The sequence below is a fragment of the Myodes glareolus genome, chromosome 2, assembly GCF_982192425.1.
Source record: "Myodes glareolus chromosome 2, mMyoGla1.1, whole genome shotgun sequence".
Taxonomy (NCBI): domain Eukaryota; kingdom Metazoa; phylum Chordata; class Mammalia; order Rodentia; family Cricetidae; genus Myodes; species Myodes glareolus.
In genome coordinates, this window is record NC_142027.1 from 88,451,698 (window position 1) to 88,471,719 (window position 20,022).

General features: G+C 47.9%; 1 protein-coding gene across 1 annotated transcript; it reads left to right on the forward strand.

Moving 5' to 3' along the window:
• The first annotated feature begins 194 nt into the window (after positions 1-194).
• Medag (mesenteric estrogen dependent adipogenesis) lies at positions 195-19,640 on the forward strand. Its single transcript, XM_048418938.3, has 5 exons — positions 195-472; positions 9,458-9,567; positions 12,714-12,826; positions 13,036-13,321; positions 15,405-19,640. The coding sequence occupies exons 1-5, from the start codon at positions 195-197 to the stop codon at positions 15,527-15,529; spliced, it is 912 nt and encodes a 303-aa protein (XP_048274895.3). The 3' UTR covers positions 15,530-19,640.
• The last annotated feature ends 382 nt before the right edge of the window (positions 19,641-20,022 follow it).

Genomic DNA, 20,022 nt, shown 5'->3' on the forward strand with positions numbered 1-20,022 from the left:
GGCGTGCCCGGCGCTTGATAAAAGGGGCTGCGCAGCGCAGGGACCGCTTTCTCCGTGCCCTGCCTGCAGCGCGCCTCGACGGTGGGCAGCCTTAAAGGTGACAGGAGAGCTCCGGAGCGACTGCTGTGTGCAGTAGTTAATCCTCCTACTTGGCGATCCTCAGGGTAGGAAGGGAACCGAGCCACAGCCTGGGTATGGCCACCGCAGCGTGTGAACCTGTGACCAGACCCAGCCTGACCTCCATTTCTTCCGGGGAGCTTCGCAGCCTGTGGACCTGCGACTGCGAACTGGCCCTGCTGCCCCTGTCGCAGTTGCTCCGCCTACAGCCTGGTGCCTTCCAGCTGCGTGGCGAGCAGCTCGTGGTGCCTGGGCCTGGGGAGCCCACGGACGCGCGAGGGGGCTTCAACGTCTTCGGAGACGGCCTAGTGAGCTTCGACGGGCAGGTCTACCGCCTCAGCAGCTACATCAAGAGGTGGGTGGCCACACCGTTCGCCCTAGCCTGTAACTCTGTCCCTGCAAATCTACCTGGCTGCTGTCATCTTTCCAGGAGACCTGGCCACCCTACCTGCCGTCCACAGCCGAACCTTTTTTTTTTTCTGAAGCAACTGAGAAGGGTGCCTTGGAGGGTGCTTTTCTTGTAACAGCTAAGAACGGTGTCTTGCCGACAGTGTAGGGAGTACAGGGTGGGAGCACACTCAGCCCCACCCAACACTCCAGCTGGTGGCTGCCTTTTCTATTATGCCCATTAAATGGGTCAGATGAGCTCAGCGCACGGGCACACCCCTGGGGGGGGGGGATCTAGGATGCAGATCCTCACACCTAGCTATAGTTGTGAGCACTAAGAACTTTACTCGGCAGAAATGTGCAAAAAGGTTATTTTGTTGGAGGCAATTGCTCTCTTGGTGTTTCTTACTCCAAACAACCCTAACGGAGAAGAAAAGCTCCCAGAAGCCCAGTCCAGAGTCATTATTGGCTCTTCGGTAACTAGCCAGCTTGGGCAGAAATAAGCACAGAGTGTATCTGCCTGGTTTGCTACAGAGCACTGAGAGATCCCAGCCTTCATCCAATGATCCACTTCTCAGGAACTGTTGTGGCCAAAGGGACAAACAGTCCGTGATAGATTCGAAGGCGGCAAGGATGTGGAAATGGGCTTTGATCTCAGTGGCAGGAGGGAGGGCCATCCGCGCTGGATTCCACTTGGCCGGGTCGCCCTGGAAGACGAAGGCACATAACCTTTATATATGTTTATTAGGATACTGAGTATCCCAGAACCAACTGGGTCTGAGCAATGCAGCCCTCCAGATGTGAAGACATAATATCTTTGCCACTGGGAAAGGGTGATGTGTACTCTGTGGAGAGGGTGGAGCCCAAGGGCCAAGCAAATGAGACATTGACCGGTGCATTCTTCCCACAGCAGAAAGGACCCTCAGAATAACATGCCTTTTGAATGCCTGAGAAAACGTTCCATACCAACTTTCTCCTTGGTAGGGAAATAAAAATGCCAGTTTGTAAGAGGAAGAGGGGAGCACTCAGTTAGAAATCAGGTTTAGGGTGGGGAGACGGCTTGGCTCCTGAAGTGAGGGGACTTGAGTTCCAATTCCCAGCCCTCATGTGAAAATGTCCGTGTGTCTGGAACCCCAGTGCTAGGGGTGTGAAGACAGGACAGTTACTGGGGCTTGCTGGCCTCAACCCTGTCCCTAAACTGACAAGTTCCGGGTTTAGTGAGAGAACCCGTTTGAAACTAATAAGATGGACACTTATTGGTGCACCTGCATGTACTCATACACACACACACACACACACACACACACACACACACGCACACACACACACAATTACAATGTTCCCAATGACCTGAAGCCAAGGTAAGGCACTTGGCATCAATCAGCTCCCCCAGTCTTAGTATATAATACTGGAAACTTTAGAATAGATTTGAGGCTTGTCATTAACTTGTTTTTTGTTTTTATTTTGTTTTTTTGTTTATTTGAACAGCTTTAAAAAAGTAAAGGAAAAACAGCCGTGGCTCTTGGGCAAGCTAAAGTGTAGTCACATGACTGGGTGACACAGCAGGATGCAAGTGTGTTTTATACACCCTGGCTTCCCCTCACATACACAATTGTGCGAGGGCTTTCATACCTCAGAGATACAAAGTTCACTGAGATGTTTCTCCACTGAACAGTCGAATTTGCAGCATGCTTTCTTGTAGGGGGCATGCACGGTGGGAGCTTTTGTAACTGTGCGGGCAGTCTGAAGAGGGCGGGGAGGGAGCCAGTCTGACTAGAGCGTGCTTTCTAGATGGAGGACTGGGCTCGGGCAGCAGCCGGGAGGTGGGAGCATCCCGAACTTAGACTTAGTAAGATTCTCATGCTCTGATTGGTAAGATGGATCCATTCGGCATTGACCTATGGCACAAGTCTCACCTGAATGTTTCCAGATTCTTGGAATTTAATGAAAAGAAATAATTGCAAAGTAACAGGGAAGCTTTATTTTTCCAAGAGAATCTCTTTTTTACTATTTTAAAATGATGGGTAGGTGTATCCGAGTGTGCGTGTGAGTGTGGGGACTTGAGTTCCAATTCCTATCCCTCATGTGAAAATGCCCGTGTGCCTGGAACCCCAGTGCTAGGGGTGTGAAGACAGGACAGTTACTGGGGCTTGCTGGCCTCCACCCTGTCCCTAAACTGACAAGTTCCGGGTTTAGTGAGAGAACCCGTTTCTGTCAATGCAGGTGAAGGCCAGGGTCAGCAGATCCCCTGGGGCTGGAGTACAGGCTTGTGATGAGCCATCTCTCCAGTCCCAGGACAACTTTAATCAAAGCAAAGCAGTAACACAGATTAGTCAGGAATACACTATTAAGAGTGACAGTGGGCCCCTTGAATGAAGACATCCAAGGCCTGTATTGCCCGAGGCTTCTTTATATGGTGGAAAGTAAAGTGGAGCTGGTTTCTTTTTCTTTTCCTTTTCTAAGATTATTTTTATTGTGTGAACATTTTGCATGCTTGTATGTATGTTTGTCATGTGTGTGTCTGGTCCCTGTGGAGACCAGAAGAGAACAGAGGAGCTGGTTTCTGAGGGATGTAGTTTGGGTGTGTCTGTTTTGATTGATGGCCTATAATTATGTAAGCTGTTGCTCACTACACCCGCCCCTTTCCATGTTGCGTCCGACTTTAATCATCCGCACTGATAATGCCCGGGCATAAGATGGTAATTAGAGGATTCTATAGCTCATTAGAGAGCACAGCTTGCCTTATTGTGAATGTACTCAAAGCTAGTTCAGGTCGGATTGTCCCCCACCTCCCAACTGGCCTGATGAGTGTATAATTAAATAGAATTTAAGTTCGATGGTTGTTAAATGGGGGAGAAAGTTATTCCACTGTTCCCAGTGGGAGCTGTGGCTCGATGCAGGTGGGTATTCTAGGTTGCTGACAGGCTGCTAGGTGCATTGCTCCGGTGTGTATGTGTGTGTGTGTGTGTGTGTGTGTGTGTGTGTGTGTGTGCAGTTTGTAGGTAAGGGTTGCAAGTGGCTAAGTGCAATATTAGAAGAGAGTGTGTGCATAGCCCAAACCAAGTGGATCAGGATGTCTGTCTCCATAGTATATATTACTTCTGTAAATATATACACCAAAGCTATGTCTTCTCTCTCTCTCTCTCTCTCTCTCTCTCTCTCTCTCTCTATATATATATATATATATATCCTATTTATTTATATATGCATATATAACCTATCTATCTATTTATTTAAAATAGCTTTCAATTTGATGTCATTGCTACTGTGGCATAGAGTCCATCAATGTTGAGTGTTGTTGGCATAACACTCCAGTTGGATTTTCTCAGAGCTGGGTGATTGGTGTAGGCGAGCAGCCTGGCTTCAGTGTGTCTGGCATCTGCAGAGTCTGTCTGTCTGTCCACAATAGGAACTTGACATTTGTCATAACAAGCTGAGCCCTAGCCGTGACGGACTTCAGCGAGCTTTCATTTTTTTTTTTTTTTTTTTTTTTTTGCAGCCACCGCATTCCTGCCTTAGGTGCGGGATAGCATCTAACCAACAACAGCTGGCAAGGCGGTTAGACTGAGAAAGGCAGGGGCAGGATCTTCAGCGCTTTGCACCACTGACCTTTGAGAACAGTACACAGACCTTCCCAGAAAGGGAGATGCAGTACCAGTATCCCGGCCAACTCAGATGTTCCAAGTCATGTGGCTAAGAATCCTCGCTCTACTAATTACTTAGGTTTTTATCCCCCATGATAAGCATTTTGTGTGTGGGGTAGTCCATAATGTAATCAAGATGCAAGGCCTCACGGTGCGTTCTCTTTCTTTCCTGGGCTCCTTTCCTGAGAAACTTCAAAGTGCTAGGAGCCATTGCCCTTGGCACCCAAACGAGCCCCTCACTGAGGGCATCTCTCCTCCTTCCTCGGGTTCTTTTTTCTGATATTTAGCATTTTCTCAACACAACACTAAGTAAATTATAGAAGACAAGCTTTTCCTGGCTGTTTAGTGATGGCCATAAAGATCCTCTGAGAACCTGCTTTAAAATATTTGTTTTAATTTGTGGAGTTAATGAGCAGATCTCTACCATCAACATCATCATCATTCAAGATTTCTGTCCATGTCATATCTAAAGCCTGCTCAGGACACTGCCCGTATATAATGGTTACCAGGAGGCTCGAAAGACAAACCCACATTGATTGTTGTGTGTGCACACACATATACACACACACAGAGACACACATACACAGACAGACAGACAGACAGACAGACAGACAGACACACACACACACACACACACACACACACACATACCATCTTTCCCCTAGGATGCAGCCTATTACTAACATGCATTGACAATGTCTGGCAAACATGACCTCTGCACTGTGCACTGCTCTCCTGGTATGAAAGATGCTTCTGGGTAACCTAAATTAATAAAAGAAGAAGTGTGGCTACTGATGTTGACTTGAGTCCCCAGTATCCTCGTGTGAAATCACACACCATGTACACTATTGCTGTTGTTTGTTTTTTTATGAAGGGAAAATGAAAGTTAGTCATGAACCCATGGAAGACGCTGGCATCGGCTGAGCCGTGGTTTCTAAGCAGGACTGCCGGAGTATGCCTGTGAGCTCAGGAGACTGCCACAAGCAAGCAGCAGTTCTGCCCTCCAATGGAGTGGCAGCTTCTCACACTTCCGGAGACCCCCCCTCCCCCCGGTAAATAGCTGGGTTTTAATCCGTTGTCCACACTGAGTATAAATCAGTCTGATGAAGGAACTAAGGGTGGGATTTTTAAGGAAGAAGATATAGAATCTGGCCCTATCCATAGCCGACCACCTGGGAGCTAAGCAACCCTCTTCTGTCAGGGCACCCTGTAGGGTAGAAACGCTTGGGAACTGTGGGTAAAGAAGAGTAAGTCTGGGCTGTCCAAGCCTCATCTCCATCCCACAGTGAGAAGTGACAGCCTCCTGCCAGCTCTGGCAGGGCCGCAGTTCCCTGTGTCAGCATGGAGGTCTCTACTTGGCCAGTTTGGGCCCTGTCCTGTGACCTCCTGCTCTCCCTCCTGCCTCAGAAGAATGCTGACTTGTGCAGCATTCTTCCCCAGGACACAGGGTGATACTGGTGAGGTGACACCAATCCGTCTGCACACTGAGCAGTGAGTAGGGTGAGCGCCAACTCGAGGAAGTGTATGTGAGCTTGAGCAGCAAGCCCTGTACTGTGTCTGGGGAGGGACCCTGGGACATTTCCTTACGTTTTGTAAAGTACGTTTCCTTAGCTGTCAGATGAGAATAACAATCACCTTATAAAATGGGCTTAGGTGAAGACAGGACTTTATGCCCAGCTCTCCATGGCCTCCAACTCCTGCTCCAGAGTACCTGATGCCCCCTTCTGGCCTCTGTGGGCACTGCATCCACATTCACAAACCCATCCACAGAAACATGTACATCCATAATGGAAAATAAAACCTCTTAAAAATAATCACCTCAGCATTAGAATTAGAATTGAAGTCCCGAGAAAGCAAACACTGGCACAGACTGACCCCTCGTCGGCCATTAGTGTCTTTTAAGCTATGCTGTCTGCTTCTTAGTAGCACACCCGGTGATTGTTAAATGGCTGCCTGTCTTTTGCCCTCTCTAGCTGTGCCTCCTGTCAGCTACAGCAGCCCTCTTGCTCCTTGCCTATGTGGATTTGGCAGTCTCTTACCGGTACCTACCTTGGCTTTCCCCTGATGTCTCTGTGCGTGAATGATGGACCAACTTTTCAGTTTGAGTGGTGGGACACCCTCTTCCATTGGTGTTTCTCAAACCATTGGCAACTTAACATGCAAGTTTCCTGGGGTTCTCAATGAAGACACAGGTTCTGGGTGGATGAAACTGGGCAGGGACTTGAGTTCTGCGCTTGGATAAATTCTCAGGCAGGCTGATGCAGGTGGTCCAGGGACCAGACCCTGTGCAAGAAGGACTTCAACCGCTATCATTGCACATTGAAATAATAGGTTTTTCTTGGCTCTCAAATGTACCACGTGACTCTTGGTGGCAAAGGTACTTTCATGCTCATTTTTGTGTTAGCAGACCCACCTCACAGTGGGTCACAGAGAGCTATGACTGACGGTCAAGGTTAGATGTGGCTCAGGGTCACTGTGAGCCTTGGTTCGGGAATGGAGTTCACATATCACTGAACTTGGGCTTCAGTTACATCTTATTTTGAGACATGGCTTTCTCCGATGTTGTCCTGCCTCAGATCTTTGCCCTGAGGTCAGGCTTAGAAAGTTATAGTCTAAAAGTAATTTGGGGACAGTGTAAAATGAAGACATGATCATTAAAAGGACCTGTTATCTTAAAGTAACCTTAAGGCTGTTTACATTTAACTACCCCTATGCTAACTTTAGCGAACATAATATTCAGGGCACGGAGGTGATATTTGCATTACTAATTCAGGAGTGTTCGTGATTAAACACGGAATAACTGGTCCCTAGTGCCAGCTAGTAAGACATCCTGAATTAAAAGCAATAACTAAATGTCAGGCAGACACGGAAACACCTGTGGAACGGAATGGCAAGACCCTCTGATCTTTCTGTTTTGTAATGATTTTTGTGTTCAAATTTTACAATCCTAAATTTCAAATAAGCACCCACGTTTACTTATTTCATTGGAATTTTGACACGTTAGACAAAGGGACCACGATTGGGAACTGGGAATGGGATTAATGAGACAGAGTGGCAGCCTTTCACATAGGTTACTTAAGTGGTTAACGTGGTCAACAGTACTAAACTGAAAGCTTCAGAAGTCAATGAATTGTACTTTTAAAATCGTGCACCATTGTGCACTGCACTACGCAATCTTTTGTGTCATTCCTTCCCGCCCCAGCGCGTGGCGTATCCCTTTGTTCTGAGTGCCCAGGCTGTTTTTGCTACCCACCTGCCATCATTTAGACTCCTAGCTTCTCAGCTCCACTCTCTGGATATTGCAGATTGCAGCACTGTGTGCGGATGCGGTGCCTTCCAATGGTTCCACGACTTCCGGGTGGATAAGAAGGGATTCTTGTGGTTCTTCTTTGTGGCCAGGTTAGACATAGGGAATGTATTCCTTTTCTATAAATTATGCTGTCACAATTCTCTGATACGCAGCATTTGCATACACTTGGGATGAATGGCCCTTTAAATGGCCTCTGAATCATCAAAGGCAAGGAAGTTCTGCAGCACCTGCTTCTACTGTCCAGTTTTTTCCTTGCGCTCACACTCTATACACAGTGTGTGACTATGTCTAGTTTACACACAGACTCAGTGTGGGACTTCCTAGATCCTCTCCTCTGCATGCAGCCATGACTCTCTGAGCCCTATGCCGATGAAAGAGGCCTGTCACGGAATTCTAAGGGCCCCTGGTTCTTCCAGCTAATGTTCGCTTCTGACTTGATGCTTCTTCTTCTTGTACTGTGTGTGAGTTTGCTGAAGACAACTTGGCGATAGCAAAATTCAGTGATGTCTCTGGCCAGATGTCAGTTGATCTTATAGGGAGAAGGAACTGCCACACTGTCATTGTGTCCTCAGAAAAGTGTGTGGACCTGCACAATGGGGGCTCCATTGTGTGTGAGCACTAGGTGCACCTCTAGAGAGCAGCCATCAGACTGCAGACAAGGGAAAGGGAATTGCCGTGGGGAAGGTGGTGAGAGTGCGAAATAGGTGGGTGGATCACAGGTGCCACAAAGAGAGAGAGAGAGAGAGAGAGAGAGAGAGAGAGAGAGAGAGAGAGAGAGAAGACTGGGCCTGGCATTGTTTTTTGAAACCTGTGGCCAGTGACATACCTCTTCCAACAAGACCACACAACTCCTAATTCTTCGCTAACAGTTCTATGAAGTGGGGAGCGAGCATTCAAGCATATGATTCTACGGGGACCATTCTCATTCAGACTACTACACCCTTGAAGAAAGCCGGTTTTCATTTGGATCTTTTTATTAACCATATAGAGGCATATGAAGGCTGTTTGGGAAAATCGGAGGGTAGCGGAGGAAAGCTAACTCACAAGATGAGAGTCGGGACTGACTCAGAGAGAACTTTCTGGAGTACAATAACAAGGAAGCTATATTTAATGAGGATATGGGCAGAATTCCATTAGCAGTTTGGTGTTTGTAATTACACGTACCGAGAATGGAAGAAATGTGACTTAGTAATAGTTTGTAGGAAAGATGATTAATGGTGTGACCCATGCAGGGGGTTGTGCTTCCCTTGGGATTACGGGGGGATGAGGGGAGGAGAGGGAAAATTCCAGACCTTTTAGACTGGATGAATCCACGGAAGAAGGGTCAGCGAATTCTACCTCTTCCGTTCTGTTCTTCTTGTTCATTTTTACGGTTAAGGGAACGGTTTTTTTTTACTGTAGCTATGAGAGAGAGAGAGACTAGTCAGAGGCAGTTATATAACAGTCATGTGGAAAAGTCCAGAGCAGAGAGAGAAAGCAGTAGACTGAACATAGTCGGCAGACAGGACCAGACCATGAGAGACAGCAGAGAAAGGCACACACACAGACACACACACACACACACGAGGCAGGGAGACACAGAGAGGAAGAGGAGCATAGAGAGAGGGAAAGCATGGGAGAGTGAGAGACAGAGACCGAGAAATGGGGTGCAGTTTTTCCTTATTGACCCGGGGGGGGGACTCAGGGCTCTGACAGCTTCACATGAACTCTTTGTTCATGTGATGTAGGACATTGGTCGCATCTGGCAAAGGCTTCTCTCAAAGCAACACATTGATACCAATCCACCCCAAGGACCATAGAACCCTCAGTCACTCAGCAACGACCCAAAGGTGATTTCCTTATGTGTGTGTGTGTAAGACGTGGTGACCTTTATTAGGACATGTTTTAAGAAACATTCCTCAAAGGCTGTGGCTGAGGTAGGCTTACGTCCAGTCAGTACGTCACCTTCCTCATGTGGGAGCGGCCACTACATCTGCAGTTATTTCTCCTCTTCCCACAGATATGTGGAACTGACCACCTACTCTGATTATAAAGACTACAGGGAAACGATATTGAGCAAGCCCATGCTGTTCTTTACTAACGTGCAGACCAAGAAGGACACCTCCAAAGGTAGGTGTATAAATAGTCTTCATTTGCTTCTGCCTTGCTGGGTGATGGGTTGAGGTAGGAGAGAGGCCCAAAGAAGGGACGGTAGACTTCAGCCATGCCAAGGGCAACAGCGAGCAACCTGCTCAGTGCAGCCATTTGGAGCACTGTACACACTGGCTCAGCGAACCTCTAATGATGGACACCCCCGCCACACACTTCTCACTTCCTGTTCAGGAAGGAAGTGACCTGACACGGAGCCTTCAGAAGTGTGACTTCCTTTCTAGACAGGAAATGATTTGACATTCTGGTCCTTCTGGGGTTGGAGGAATGGTCGGAGTGGTGAAGCTCTCAGGTATCAGATGTGGTGTCTGAGGCATGTTTTCTCGTCACTAGCTGGACTAACAGCCTGCAGGACCTGTGGTCCAGAGGTACAGCTGATCATTTATCTTTGAGAAAGATTTAAGGTTCTTATTTTTCAATGTATTTTGTGTAGATGGGTGGGTGTTTTGTCTCCACAGGGATCTAGGCTCCACTTACATGTCTGGTACCCTTGGAGGCCAGAGAGGGGGCTGGATCTCCTGAAACTGGGGTTACAGGTGGTTGTGAGCTGCTGTGTGGGTTCAGAGAATAGAATGTAGGATCTCTGGAAAGACAACCAGTGCTCTCAACCTCTGAGCCATCTCTCCGTCCTTAAATTTCATTTTAAATTATGTGTGTGTCCAGTGTGGCACATGTGCCTGTGTGTGTACAGTATCTTTGGGGACCAGGCAAGGGCATTGGATTTCTGTAACTGCCTGTAACTCCTGGTCTACAAGAGCTAGTTTCAGGACAGGCTCCAAAGCTAAGAGAAACCCTGTTCAAAACAAAAACAAGACAAAACCAAAACAAAACAAAACAAAAAAGACAGGGTTTCTCTGTGTGGCCCTAGCTGCCCTGAAACTCACTCTGTAGACCAGGCTGGCCTTGAACTCACAGAGATTCACCTGCCTCTGCTTTCTGAGTGCTAGGGTTAAAGATGTGTGCCGCCGCCACCTCACCTAAGTAGTAGTCCTAAAGTGAGTTTAAGGTAATAACTAGTGACTGGCTCATTTCAGACAGACTCCTTCAATCCCCCACCCCCACCCCGTCTCTGTTACTGGAACACTCTCTCTTCATCATCCTGACTCAAAGTTAGAATGCTTCGTTTGCACGGTGACCAGTCACACGTGACCAGCCGCATCCTACTACCACGTGTGATCTGGTTTGGTGATGTCCTGGAAGCTGGCCAGGTCTCCAGGATTGTAACTCACAGATGTACAAGTGCACCCCCTGACCTGTTCCCCCGGGAGGGATCTAAAGAAAGAATGAGAACTCCTAGTTCAGCATTTTCATCGAGGTTCCAAGAATGGTACAAGAAGGAATCTGTGAGAGGTTCAGAGAGCATGCGTAATTGCATGGTAACGTCTACGGGTAAAGACATAGGACCACAACAGCTGGCCAGCTGTGAGAAAGGCGAGGGCATGAAAAAGTTCTGTAATATCAGAACCAAAAGATGGCTAAGCTTGCACGAGGATGACTGTAACTAAGGCAACATGTCAGCCCTCCTGCTATTCTAGACTACAGTTTATGCAAATTAGGAGCTCCCCGTCCTCCAGACAAGCACTGCTGTCGTCTCGAAGTCAGTCGTGGTAAGCGTGCAGACCGGCAGATCTGTGAATGTGCAGCGTGCATCCTGCCTAGCTGCAGCATAGGCTAGACCGGGGCATTTAATGCGCCTTTGAAAGAGCCTGGTGGATCTGCATGAAATTTGGTTCCAGGTTCACTTTATCCCTCGTCTCAAATAGCAGATAAGGTGGTTTCTATCTAAAGCTCCGTTTAAAAATTCAGAAGGAGGAAAAACGTGGGTCAGAAAACTAAAAATGAGTAAGATTAGCATAAAATGCATCCAGGGCTGGAGAGATGGCTCAGCAGGTAGGAGCACTGGCTGCTCTTCCACGGGACCCGGGTTCTAGTCCCAGCACCCAGGTGGAGCTACCACCAGCTGTAACTCCAGTTATAGGCATATGGCATCCTCTACTGGCCTCTGAGAGCACCAGGCATCCAAGTGGTACACAGATATACATGCAGGCAAAACACCCATATATGTAAATCAAAAGAAATAAATCTTCAAAAAATGCACTCCTAAAAAATGTAAATGCTTGCCTTTGGCCCACAGGGTTTGCCTCTGAGATATCTCAAAGGCAATAGATATTCTCAAAATCACATTAACAGCTGGTCCACGCCTGTAAGCAGGGACTGGTATGCATGCATTGCCTTGCTTGATTAACTAATTTGGGCTTGGTTCTTGGGGCTGGGAAAGAGATAATTGGTTAATAAAATTCCAATTTTTTTTTAAACAAAGAAACAATCTTCCCTTTAATTATATTGTATGTGTTGGGCAAGACTCAGGGGACAGACTCCACCTCCAACACCTTGGTGCTTGGGACTCTAGCCTAGAGCAATGGCGATATCTTAAGCAGTGGTTCTCAAATTTCCTAATGCTGCAACCCTTTAATACAATTTCACACATTGTTGTGAGCCTCCAATCATAAAATTATGGTTGCTACTTCATAATTGTAGTTTTGCTACTCTTATGAATCATGATGTAACTGTTTGATATGCAGGATATCTGATATCCGACCCCAAAGGGTCGTGACCCACAGGTTGAGAATTACTGGCTTACCGGCTTAGGGAGCCTAAATTCCATCCTGGAGACCACAATGTAGTGGTGAGAACCAACTGGAGCAAGCTGTCCCCTGCCTTCTATGTGTATACCTTTGAGTGTGCGTGCATACTCACACACACATGCACACACACACAATCGATAAATGTGTGTAGAAAAACATTGTAGAAAGAACCTTTTCCACACTGGAGACACACTGTGGAGGGGAAGTTCTCATGGACGGGGCTTTCGATTTCCAAGGTAGCTGAAGCCCAAGCCTGCATTCACAGTAGTCCAGAGCCTCATTCACATCGATAAGGTTCTGAGAAACATTGCTAGAAATCTTGCTGGGCACCCAAGGAAGCTGTTGGGAAAGGGAACAGATGCATAAAATCTTCCGAAGCGGCTCGGGGCGTGCTTCTGCTAACCGGAAGAAGTACGTTCGGGTCACACAGACGATTTTTCTGACTTCTGCTTGCTCTTCTAGAAAGGACCTATGCATTTCTTGTGAACACAAGGCACCCCAAGATAAGGAGACAGATAGAGCAAGGGATGGACATGGCCATTTCCTCAGTGATCGGAGAAAGCTACCGACTCCAGGTGAGCCGGGCTTTCAGCAGGAGTGCTGCCTCTCCACAAAGCTACCAGCGGCCCTTGCTGGTGGGCGGCCTTCTCAGAGCTGCAAGGCTGCAGACATTCGGGCATGGTTGGCTCTGTAATGTCCATGTGGTTTGGTACGCATGTCACTTAACTCTTTTCTCTCTCTCTCTCTCTCTCTCTCTCTCTCTCTCTCTCTCTCTCTCTCTCAGTTTGATTTCCAGGAAGTTGTGCAGAATTTTTTTCCTCCAGGCACTGAAGTGCTGAATGGGCAGAACTTGAGCTTCGCCTACGAATTCAAGGCAGATGCCCTGTTCGATTTCCTTTACTGGTTTGGGCTCAGCAATTCCACCGTAAAAGTGCGCGGGAAGGTTCTGAACTTGACGAGCATGAACCCTGAAAAGAAAGAAACAATTAGGTTATTTCTGGACAAAATGAGTGAACCTCTAATCCGAAGGAGTAGTTTCTCGGACCGGAAGTTCAGTGTCACATCTAGAGGTACGTCGCACACTCCCAGGGGGTGGGAAAGGTGGCTAGTTCAAAGGGTGGAGCCCAGTTTTAGTAAGAGCCAAGTGGCCGCATCCAAAGAGAATGATGATATCTGGGCACGTGGCTTTAATCCCAGCGCCCTGGGAGCTCAGGGCCAGCCTGGACTACATAGCAAGGTCCAGAGCAGCAGGAGCTACATAGTAACTTCAAAAACAAAAACACCGGATACCTGCAACTTGGAAAGGAAGGAATAAGAGGTGCTTGTTAGCCTAAATGAGAAGCAGGGCACAGTGGTGTGTACCTGTCTTATCAGCTGGATATGATGGTGAAGCAGGAGGATGACTTGAGCCCAGGAGTTTGGGGCTAGCCTGGGCAACATGGGGGGAATCCTGTTTCAGACAAAAAGAAAAGAGAAGAAAGGAAAAGGGAAGAAAGATGTAGTGTGTTTTCTGACATCAATTATTTGATGCAGTCAGTGCAGAATGCTAATTTAAATGGAAAACTGTTGAATTTAGTATCTGTGCTCACGTCAGCACAGGGTTTGACTATTTTGGAAAGAGTGCTGCCTCCCCCCATTTTGTCTGTGTGCACTCCCGGTAGCAGAGCCATCGGCCAGCTTGCAGGCTCCGTGGCTGTGGTCTCTGTCTTAACGTTGTGTTCCGAAGGGCTCTCAGATTCTACAAGAATAACTCCTGGGAAGGTTTCATTTAACAACCGAACATGACATATGGCGGACTCTTGGTTTTGAAATGCGTGTGGCTCAGGCAGATGGTGCCGTTCTCTGTGAGCAGCTCTCTGAGGGATAGCTGGTCTGGGCCCCAGAGTGCTTCCAGAATCAGGCAGGGCTCTCTCTCTCTCCGGTGGGTGTTTGCAGCAACCTGGGCCCAGGGCCCCGCAGTGCTGTGCAGCGCAGATGGCAATGGTCTAGATTAATTGTATTTAATGGCAGTTCTTTCTTCTGTGTACAGCGGAAGTCCTTACTCAGGGGCTTCTTATCCCGGAAATTGTCTGTCTCTCTCCCCCTCCCTCCCGCCCTCTGCCTCCATCAGTGCCCCACTCTTTCCCTCTTTCTCGTGTCTTTCTTTCTCTCCATCTCTGTTTCTCCCCCCCATTTCAGCTTCTGTCTGTTTCATTCTCTCCCCCTGCCCCTATCCCCATCCCCAATCCATCTTGTCTTAGCTTTATCTCTCTGCCTGTGCTTTCTCCTTCACGCTACAATCTAAAGCTTTGTGGGTGGCCCTGCTTTGACTGTGCCGCATTGCCTGGGTCTCAGTCTCACCCACTGGCCCCAGCATCCTGGGCAGCATCTCTGCATCACTGTGACTTTACCCTCTGTACCCGAGTAGGGTTTCCACTAGGGCACATGCACCGTGAAAGTATCGGGCTTCCTAGAAAGTTTCCCCTGAGCCAGGCCTGGGGCCTCCACAGCTCGAGAGCCATGGAGAGGATGGCCCTGGGAGTTGGCCTGCACTGCCGATGGCACGGCTATGACACACCTGTCGCGCTGGCAGGCTGCCGAGCCTGGCACCCAGCTCTCAGACTGACTGGCAGCCCACCAAGGTTGGCTGTCTGTTCTGTTGGTTTCAGAAGCTGACCTTTAGCTGGGAATGCAGTAGTAGAGGGCTTGTTTTTTGTCTTCCACCAGCATCTGACCCCTGACCCCTGACCTCTGACCTCTGACCTCTGTTCTAAGCATCCGTTTCCCAACACCTGCTGTTCACCCCAAATCTCCAGCCCTCTGGAAAGCAAGTAGTAGTCATAGCAACGATGTCAATTAACAATTTTTTTTTTCTTTTTGATGAAGTCTCGCTATGTAGCCTTGGCTAGCCTGAAACTCGCTCTGTAGACCAGGCTGGTCATGAACTCACAGAGATCCACCAGCTTCTGCCTCCTGAGTGCTGGGATTAAAGGCACATGCCATCACACCCAGCCAGCAGAACTAGCACTGATGAGCAAGAATCAGCACATTTCTGTCTAGCTCTTTGAGCGTCCCCGCGGAAGCCAGGGCTCATTACTAAAGTGGCTATTTTGGATGAGTTTTGATGGCCCTTTCTCTTCCTGTCGTGATGTCACCTTATTTACTGTGTTTTAGGTTCAATCGATGACGTTTTTAACTGCAACCTGTCACCCAGATCATCGGTTACAGAGCCCCTTTTGGCAGGATTATCATTTCCAAGTGTTCTGGAATCTGAAGAGACATCCAGCCAGTTTATCTGATTGGTCTGAACATTCCAGCTGACGCCCTTTGACGGGGGCCCTGAAGTAGAAAGTGGGTTGAAGGGGTAAGAGGAGAGAGGAAGTGGGCACTTCCATCCATTTGCCAGCCCCTGATCCTCCAAGATTCTATAAAGGCCTTTTCCCCCATTTCCCTGGGCATCCTGCCCTGGCTGGCCCAGTGCACATGCCTTCCCTCAGGGTTATGATTATGGGATGGAAGGGTTCTGTACCTATGGCACGCAGTGTCAATGACATTGAACATCTGAAGACTCTGAGGGATTCTCAGGGGACTGCCACCCTGGACTCTCTGGGAGGCACTTGACTGGGACCTTAACCCTGGTGTTTCAGGGGATCACGGATGCCCTCTGCTTGGAACACACTTTTAGGCTCACTGCCCCACAGGCCTGGGGTAAGCTCTTCTCTTGCAAGTGTGTTAGGCAAAGCTGGTACCATATTTCACTTGGAGACAAGGATGGTTTTTATTCTGCCCCTGGGAAACCTCAAGGACATTGAAGAACCTGGCTGCTGGTGGAGCTGCCCGATGCCAGGATGAACCCTGCCTGGAGTGTAAAGCTGGGTGGTGCAGCAACCCACCAGTGACAAGACCGTGTCCCCCTCCCTGCAGGCACACCATGCAGGTTGGCATTTGAAATATGCTTTTTAGCAATCTTAACGCGCAAAGGAAAGTAAGCCATTACCAAAGTGGATCGGACACCAGTGCCCGTCCCGCCTTACAGCTAAAATGGAATTCACTGAGAGGAAAGATATTATCCAGTCTACGTGTAAATGCTTATGTGAGTGGCCAGGTGTGGGACACACCTATAATCCCAGCACTTGGGGCCTGGAGGCAGTAGAATGAGGAGTCTGAGGTCACCCTCGCTGCATAGGGAGCTCTAGGCCTATCTGGGCTGTTTATACAGACGATTCTGTCTCATGAAAACAAACACAAAGCTTCGCATTTGTGGACAACTGCAAATAGCCACAGGAAGCCAGATGTATGGACCCTGAGTTATCATTTTTCTCTACCCTTTAATATCATTCCCATGCTCCATATCTTGATAACACTACTTACTGATGGCCTGACGTTTGCCTCTGAAATGCTATCTAGTGCATACGCACAGTTAGAACTCTCCTTGGCGTTTAACCTGTAGGTGATTACATTTGTGGCCGAAAGGGTGTGGGGTGAGCCCCTTGAGGTCTGTACGTGGTGGGTTTTTTTCTGTGGCGCACTCGATGTCGGCACAGGTGTGATTTTCAGAGTCACTTCCTCACGGAGACACTTCAAGAGCGAGGCCGGGAGTAGTTGGAGAAAGAAGATGAGGTTTGTATGGAGACAAGAGGAGCGAAGTGCTTCATGGGAGGATAAATACACTATTAGATTCAGGAAAAAGAAAAATAATAAAGAGTTGGAACCAGCTCTCCACCCATGGAAACAAACCACCGGCGCATGGTGAGAATTAAACTCTTCCCCGAGGAAATAAAAACTCTGTTCATAAGACTGGCAATTTGCTTTTGAAACTGAATTGAGAAAATAGTCAGTAGCATCCCCAGGAAGGGACTGGAGATCTGGGACGCTAATCTCGTTAAGATTTCTCGGTTGACTCTGAAGTCGCTAACTCCATTGTTCACCCAACTGCGTTTTATCAGTTGCCTGTCCCCAAACGCACAGTGATAGTGTATTTTATTGGCAATTATTTCAGAGAAGTAAGATTGGCAAATCTATAACTTGGTGATAGCTCCTCCTGGCTGAAGGAGGCCTCGAACCGGGCACACATGCGGCCTGATGTGGACACCTAGCGTGGAAGACTAGGAAAACTCTGTGGCCTGCTCCCACCAGAGCTCAGCCTGAAATGTGATCCTCAGAGTCATCCATTCCTGCATTCATATCAGCACTTGTTGGCCACACATAACAGTGTGTTTTACGATAATGCCATGCATGTGCATGATGTGCTTTGATCACGTTCACACACCCCAACTTGCTCTTCTGCCAATTTCCTCCCTGGCTTCCACTCCTACTTCCATGGCTGTTTTCTGGAAATTTCTGTCTGAGGACAGTGATTAGTCTAGGGCTCCTTAGCTGCCACAGCCTCAGGAAGTTTCAAGGCCTGTGATGGTCAGTCAATTCTACGTGTCAGCTTGACTGGACCGAGGAGCCTAGATTTGGTCAGGCATCATTCTGGATGTTTCCGTGAGAGATGAAGTTAACCTTAAATTAATGACCTCTGAGTAAGGCCAGAAGTTAATCAAAAGATTCCACCCCAGCAAGAGGGACTCTGCCAGTGTTGATGGCCTTTGGATGACAGTGCAGATGCTTTGACAGTGAGTCCACCTACTGATTCACCCTAGATGGTGCATCTAAGGATGCCCAACCCTTCAGTTCAAGGCTAGCCTGGAATATATGAGTCTTGCCTAAAACAAGAAAATACCCAAGGGACTGGGGAGAGAGAGACACACACACACAGAGATAGGGATGGGGGAGAGAGAGACATACACACAGAGAAATAGGGATTGGGGGAGAGAGACACACACAGAGAGAGAGACAGACAGACAGACAGACAGACAGACAGAGACAGAGAGGGAGAAGAACATAGAGGAAGATCATGGGAGAGTGAGAGAGACAGAAAGATGTGGGGGGGACTCATGTTCATTATTAATCCAGGGGGACTTAGGGCTCTGATAGCTTCAGATGAACTTTTTGTCCACATGAGAGACAGAGAGAGAGAATGAATATGTTTTCCTGCTTATTAGTTTCTAGAATCCTAACACAGAATGATTCCACAAATAGAGACAATGTCTTAGTTCACCAATTAGCTAAAAAGAGCACAGTGTGCATTTCACACATTTCTTGATGCAAATAACACACGCTCCACAGTAGTAGTGTCTTGCCATGTCGAAAAACAAGGCAGAGTAGCTCACTCAGTTCCTGTCGCGGTTAATACAGATTGTCAGTCTCATAGGGTCTAGAGTCACCTAGGAGACACCTTTCCTCTTGCTTGGGAAAGTTTAGCTAGTTTATCTAGTTCATTAAGACAGAAAGCCCCACCCCCATGGTTTGGGACCCTGGACTACACAGAAGGAAGAAAGTTAGCTGAGTACAGACATTCATTGCTCTCAGCTTCCGCCCTCAGAAGCAAACGGCCCCAGCAGCTGTCCCGTGATTTTCCTGCCATGATGAACAGACAGTCAAATAGACCCCTTACTTCCGTCAGCGGCATTTGTCAGGGGTTTCAACACAGCAATAGGAAAAGTAGCTCAGATGATACCATTGTGCTTAGAGTGGCGGGGGCATGACTGTGGACTGGCTTGACTGGCTCTGGTCTCTTCTGGGCTGCTGGAGAAGCCACCGTGGGGCTCTTCTTCACCCTTGACTAATTCTCTCTGAATTTTCCCACCACCTCTTTCTTCTCTTCCTCCTAGTCAGGAAGTGAACTCACAGTTTGCTCTGTATTTCTAGAGCATTGATCACAATTTCTAGTGTGGGTCGGTGTGCGTGTGTGTGTGTGTGTGTGTGTGTGTGTGTGTGTGAACTTGACACAAGCTATGGTCATTTGGGAAGAAGGAACTTCGACTGAAGAAATTTCTCCATCAGATTGACGGGGGTGGGGGGGGAGGGGGTACATTCTACTGATTAATGATTGGTGTGGAAAGGTCCAGCCCACTGGGCGGTACCAACCCTGAGCAGGTGGGCCTGGGCTATATTACATAATGAAGCAGGCTGAGTAAGCCCTGAGGGACAGCATTCTTCTACAGGCAATGCTTCAGTTCCTTCCTCTAGGTGCCCGCCCTGATGGGCTGTGATGTGGATGTGCAAGATGAACTAAACCTTTTCCTCTCCAGGTTGCTTTTGGCTATGGTGACAGAAAACAGACTAGGACCCTGCGAAACTCAGACTCAGAGGCCTCTCTCCAGCAGCCCCTTGTCTTCCTGGGCCCCTCTGCTCTCCTGAAGCTCCGAGCTCACGCCTTGGTCCTTACTCTTGACCTACAAACTTGACCATGTCTCTCTCCTCTTAAGAAATAGTGTCACCCGACTACCATTGGCCAGCTGTGCCAGTCCATGGCTTTCCATCATGCTGTTTGTCAACAATAAAGTCACAAGCTGTGCAAAGTTTCATCTTTCCTGGTATATATCAAAAAGTCCTGGTTTCCTTTGCTAGCCAGCTCTTGGCAACCACCGGTTCTTTTATCCTGATCTTAATTACTAACATTAACTCAGATTATACATAACATTTCACACACTATATGTAGGCTATAGAATATATGTGTGTGTGAGAGAGTATACATGTATATGTGGGTTATAGAATATATATGTGTGGGAGAGTATACATGTAAGTGTAGTTATAGAATATATATGTGTGTGTGAGAGAGTATACACATATATATGTAGGTATTTAGAAAGGTATAAGAGAGGTCACAGACTTCAAAGCGAACTTACTGGAAGTAAAGGCAGAGCCAGTAGAAAGGTAGAAAAAGCCACTGCAGACGATTAGATGC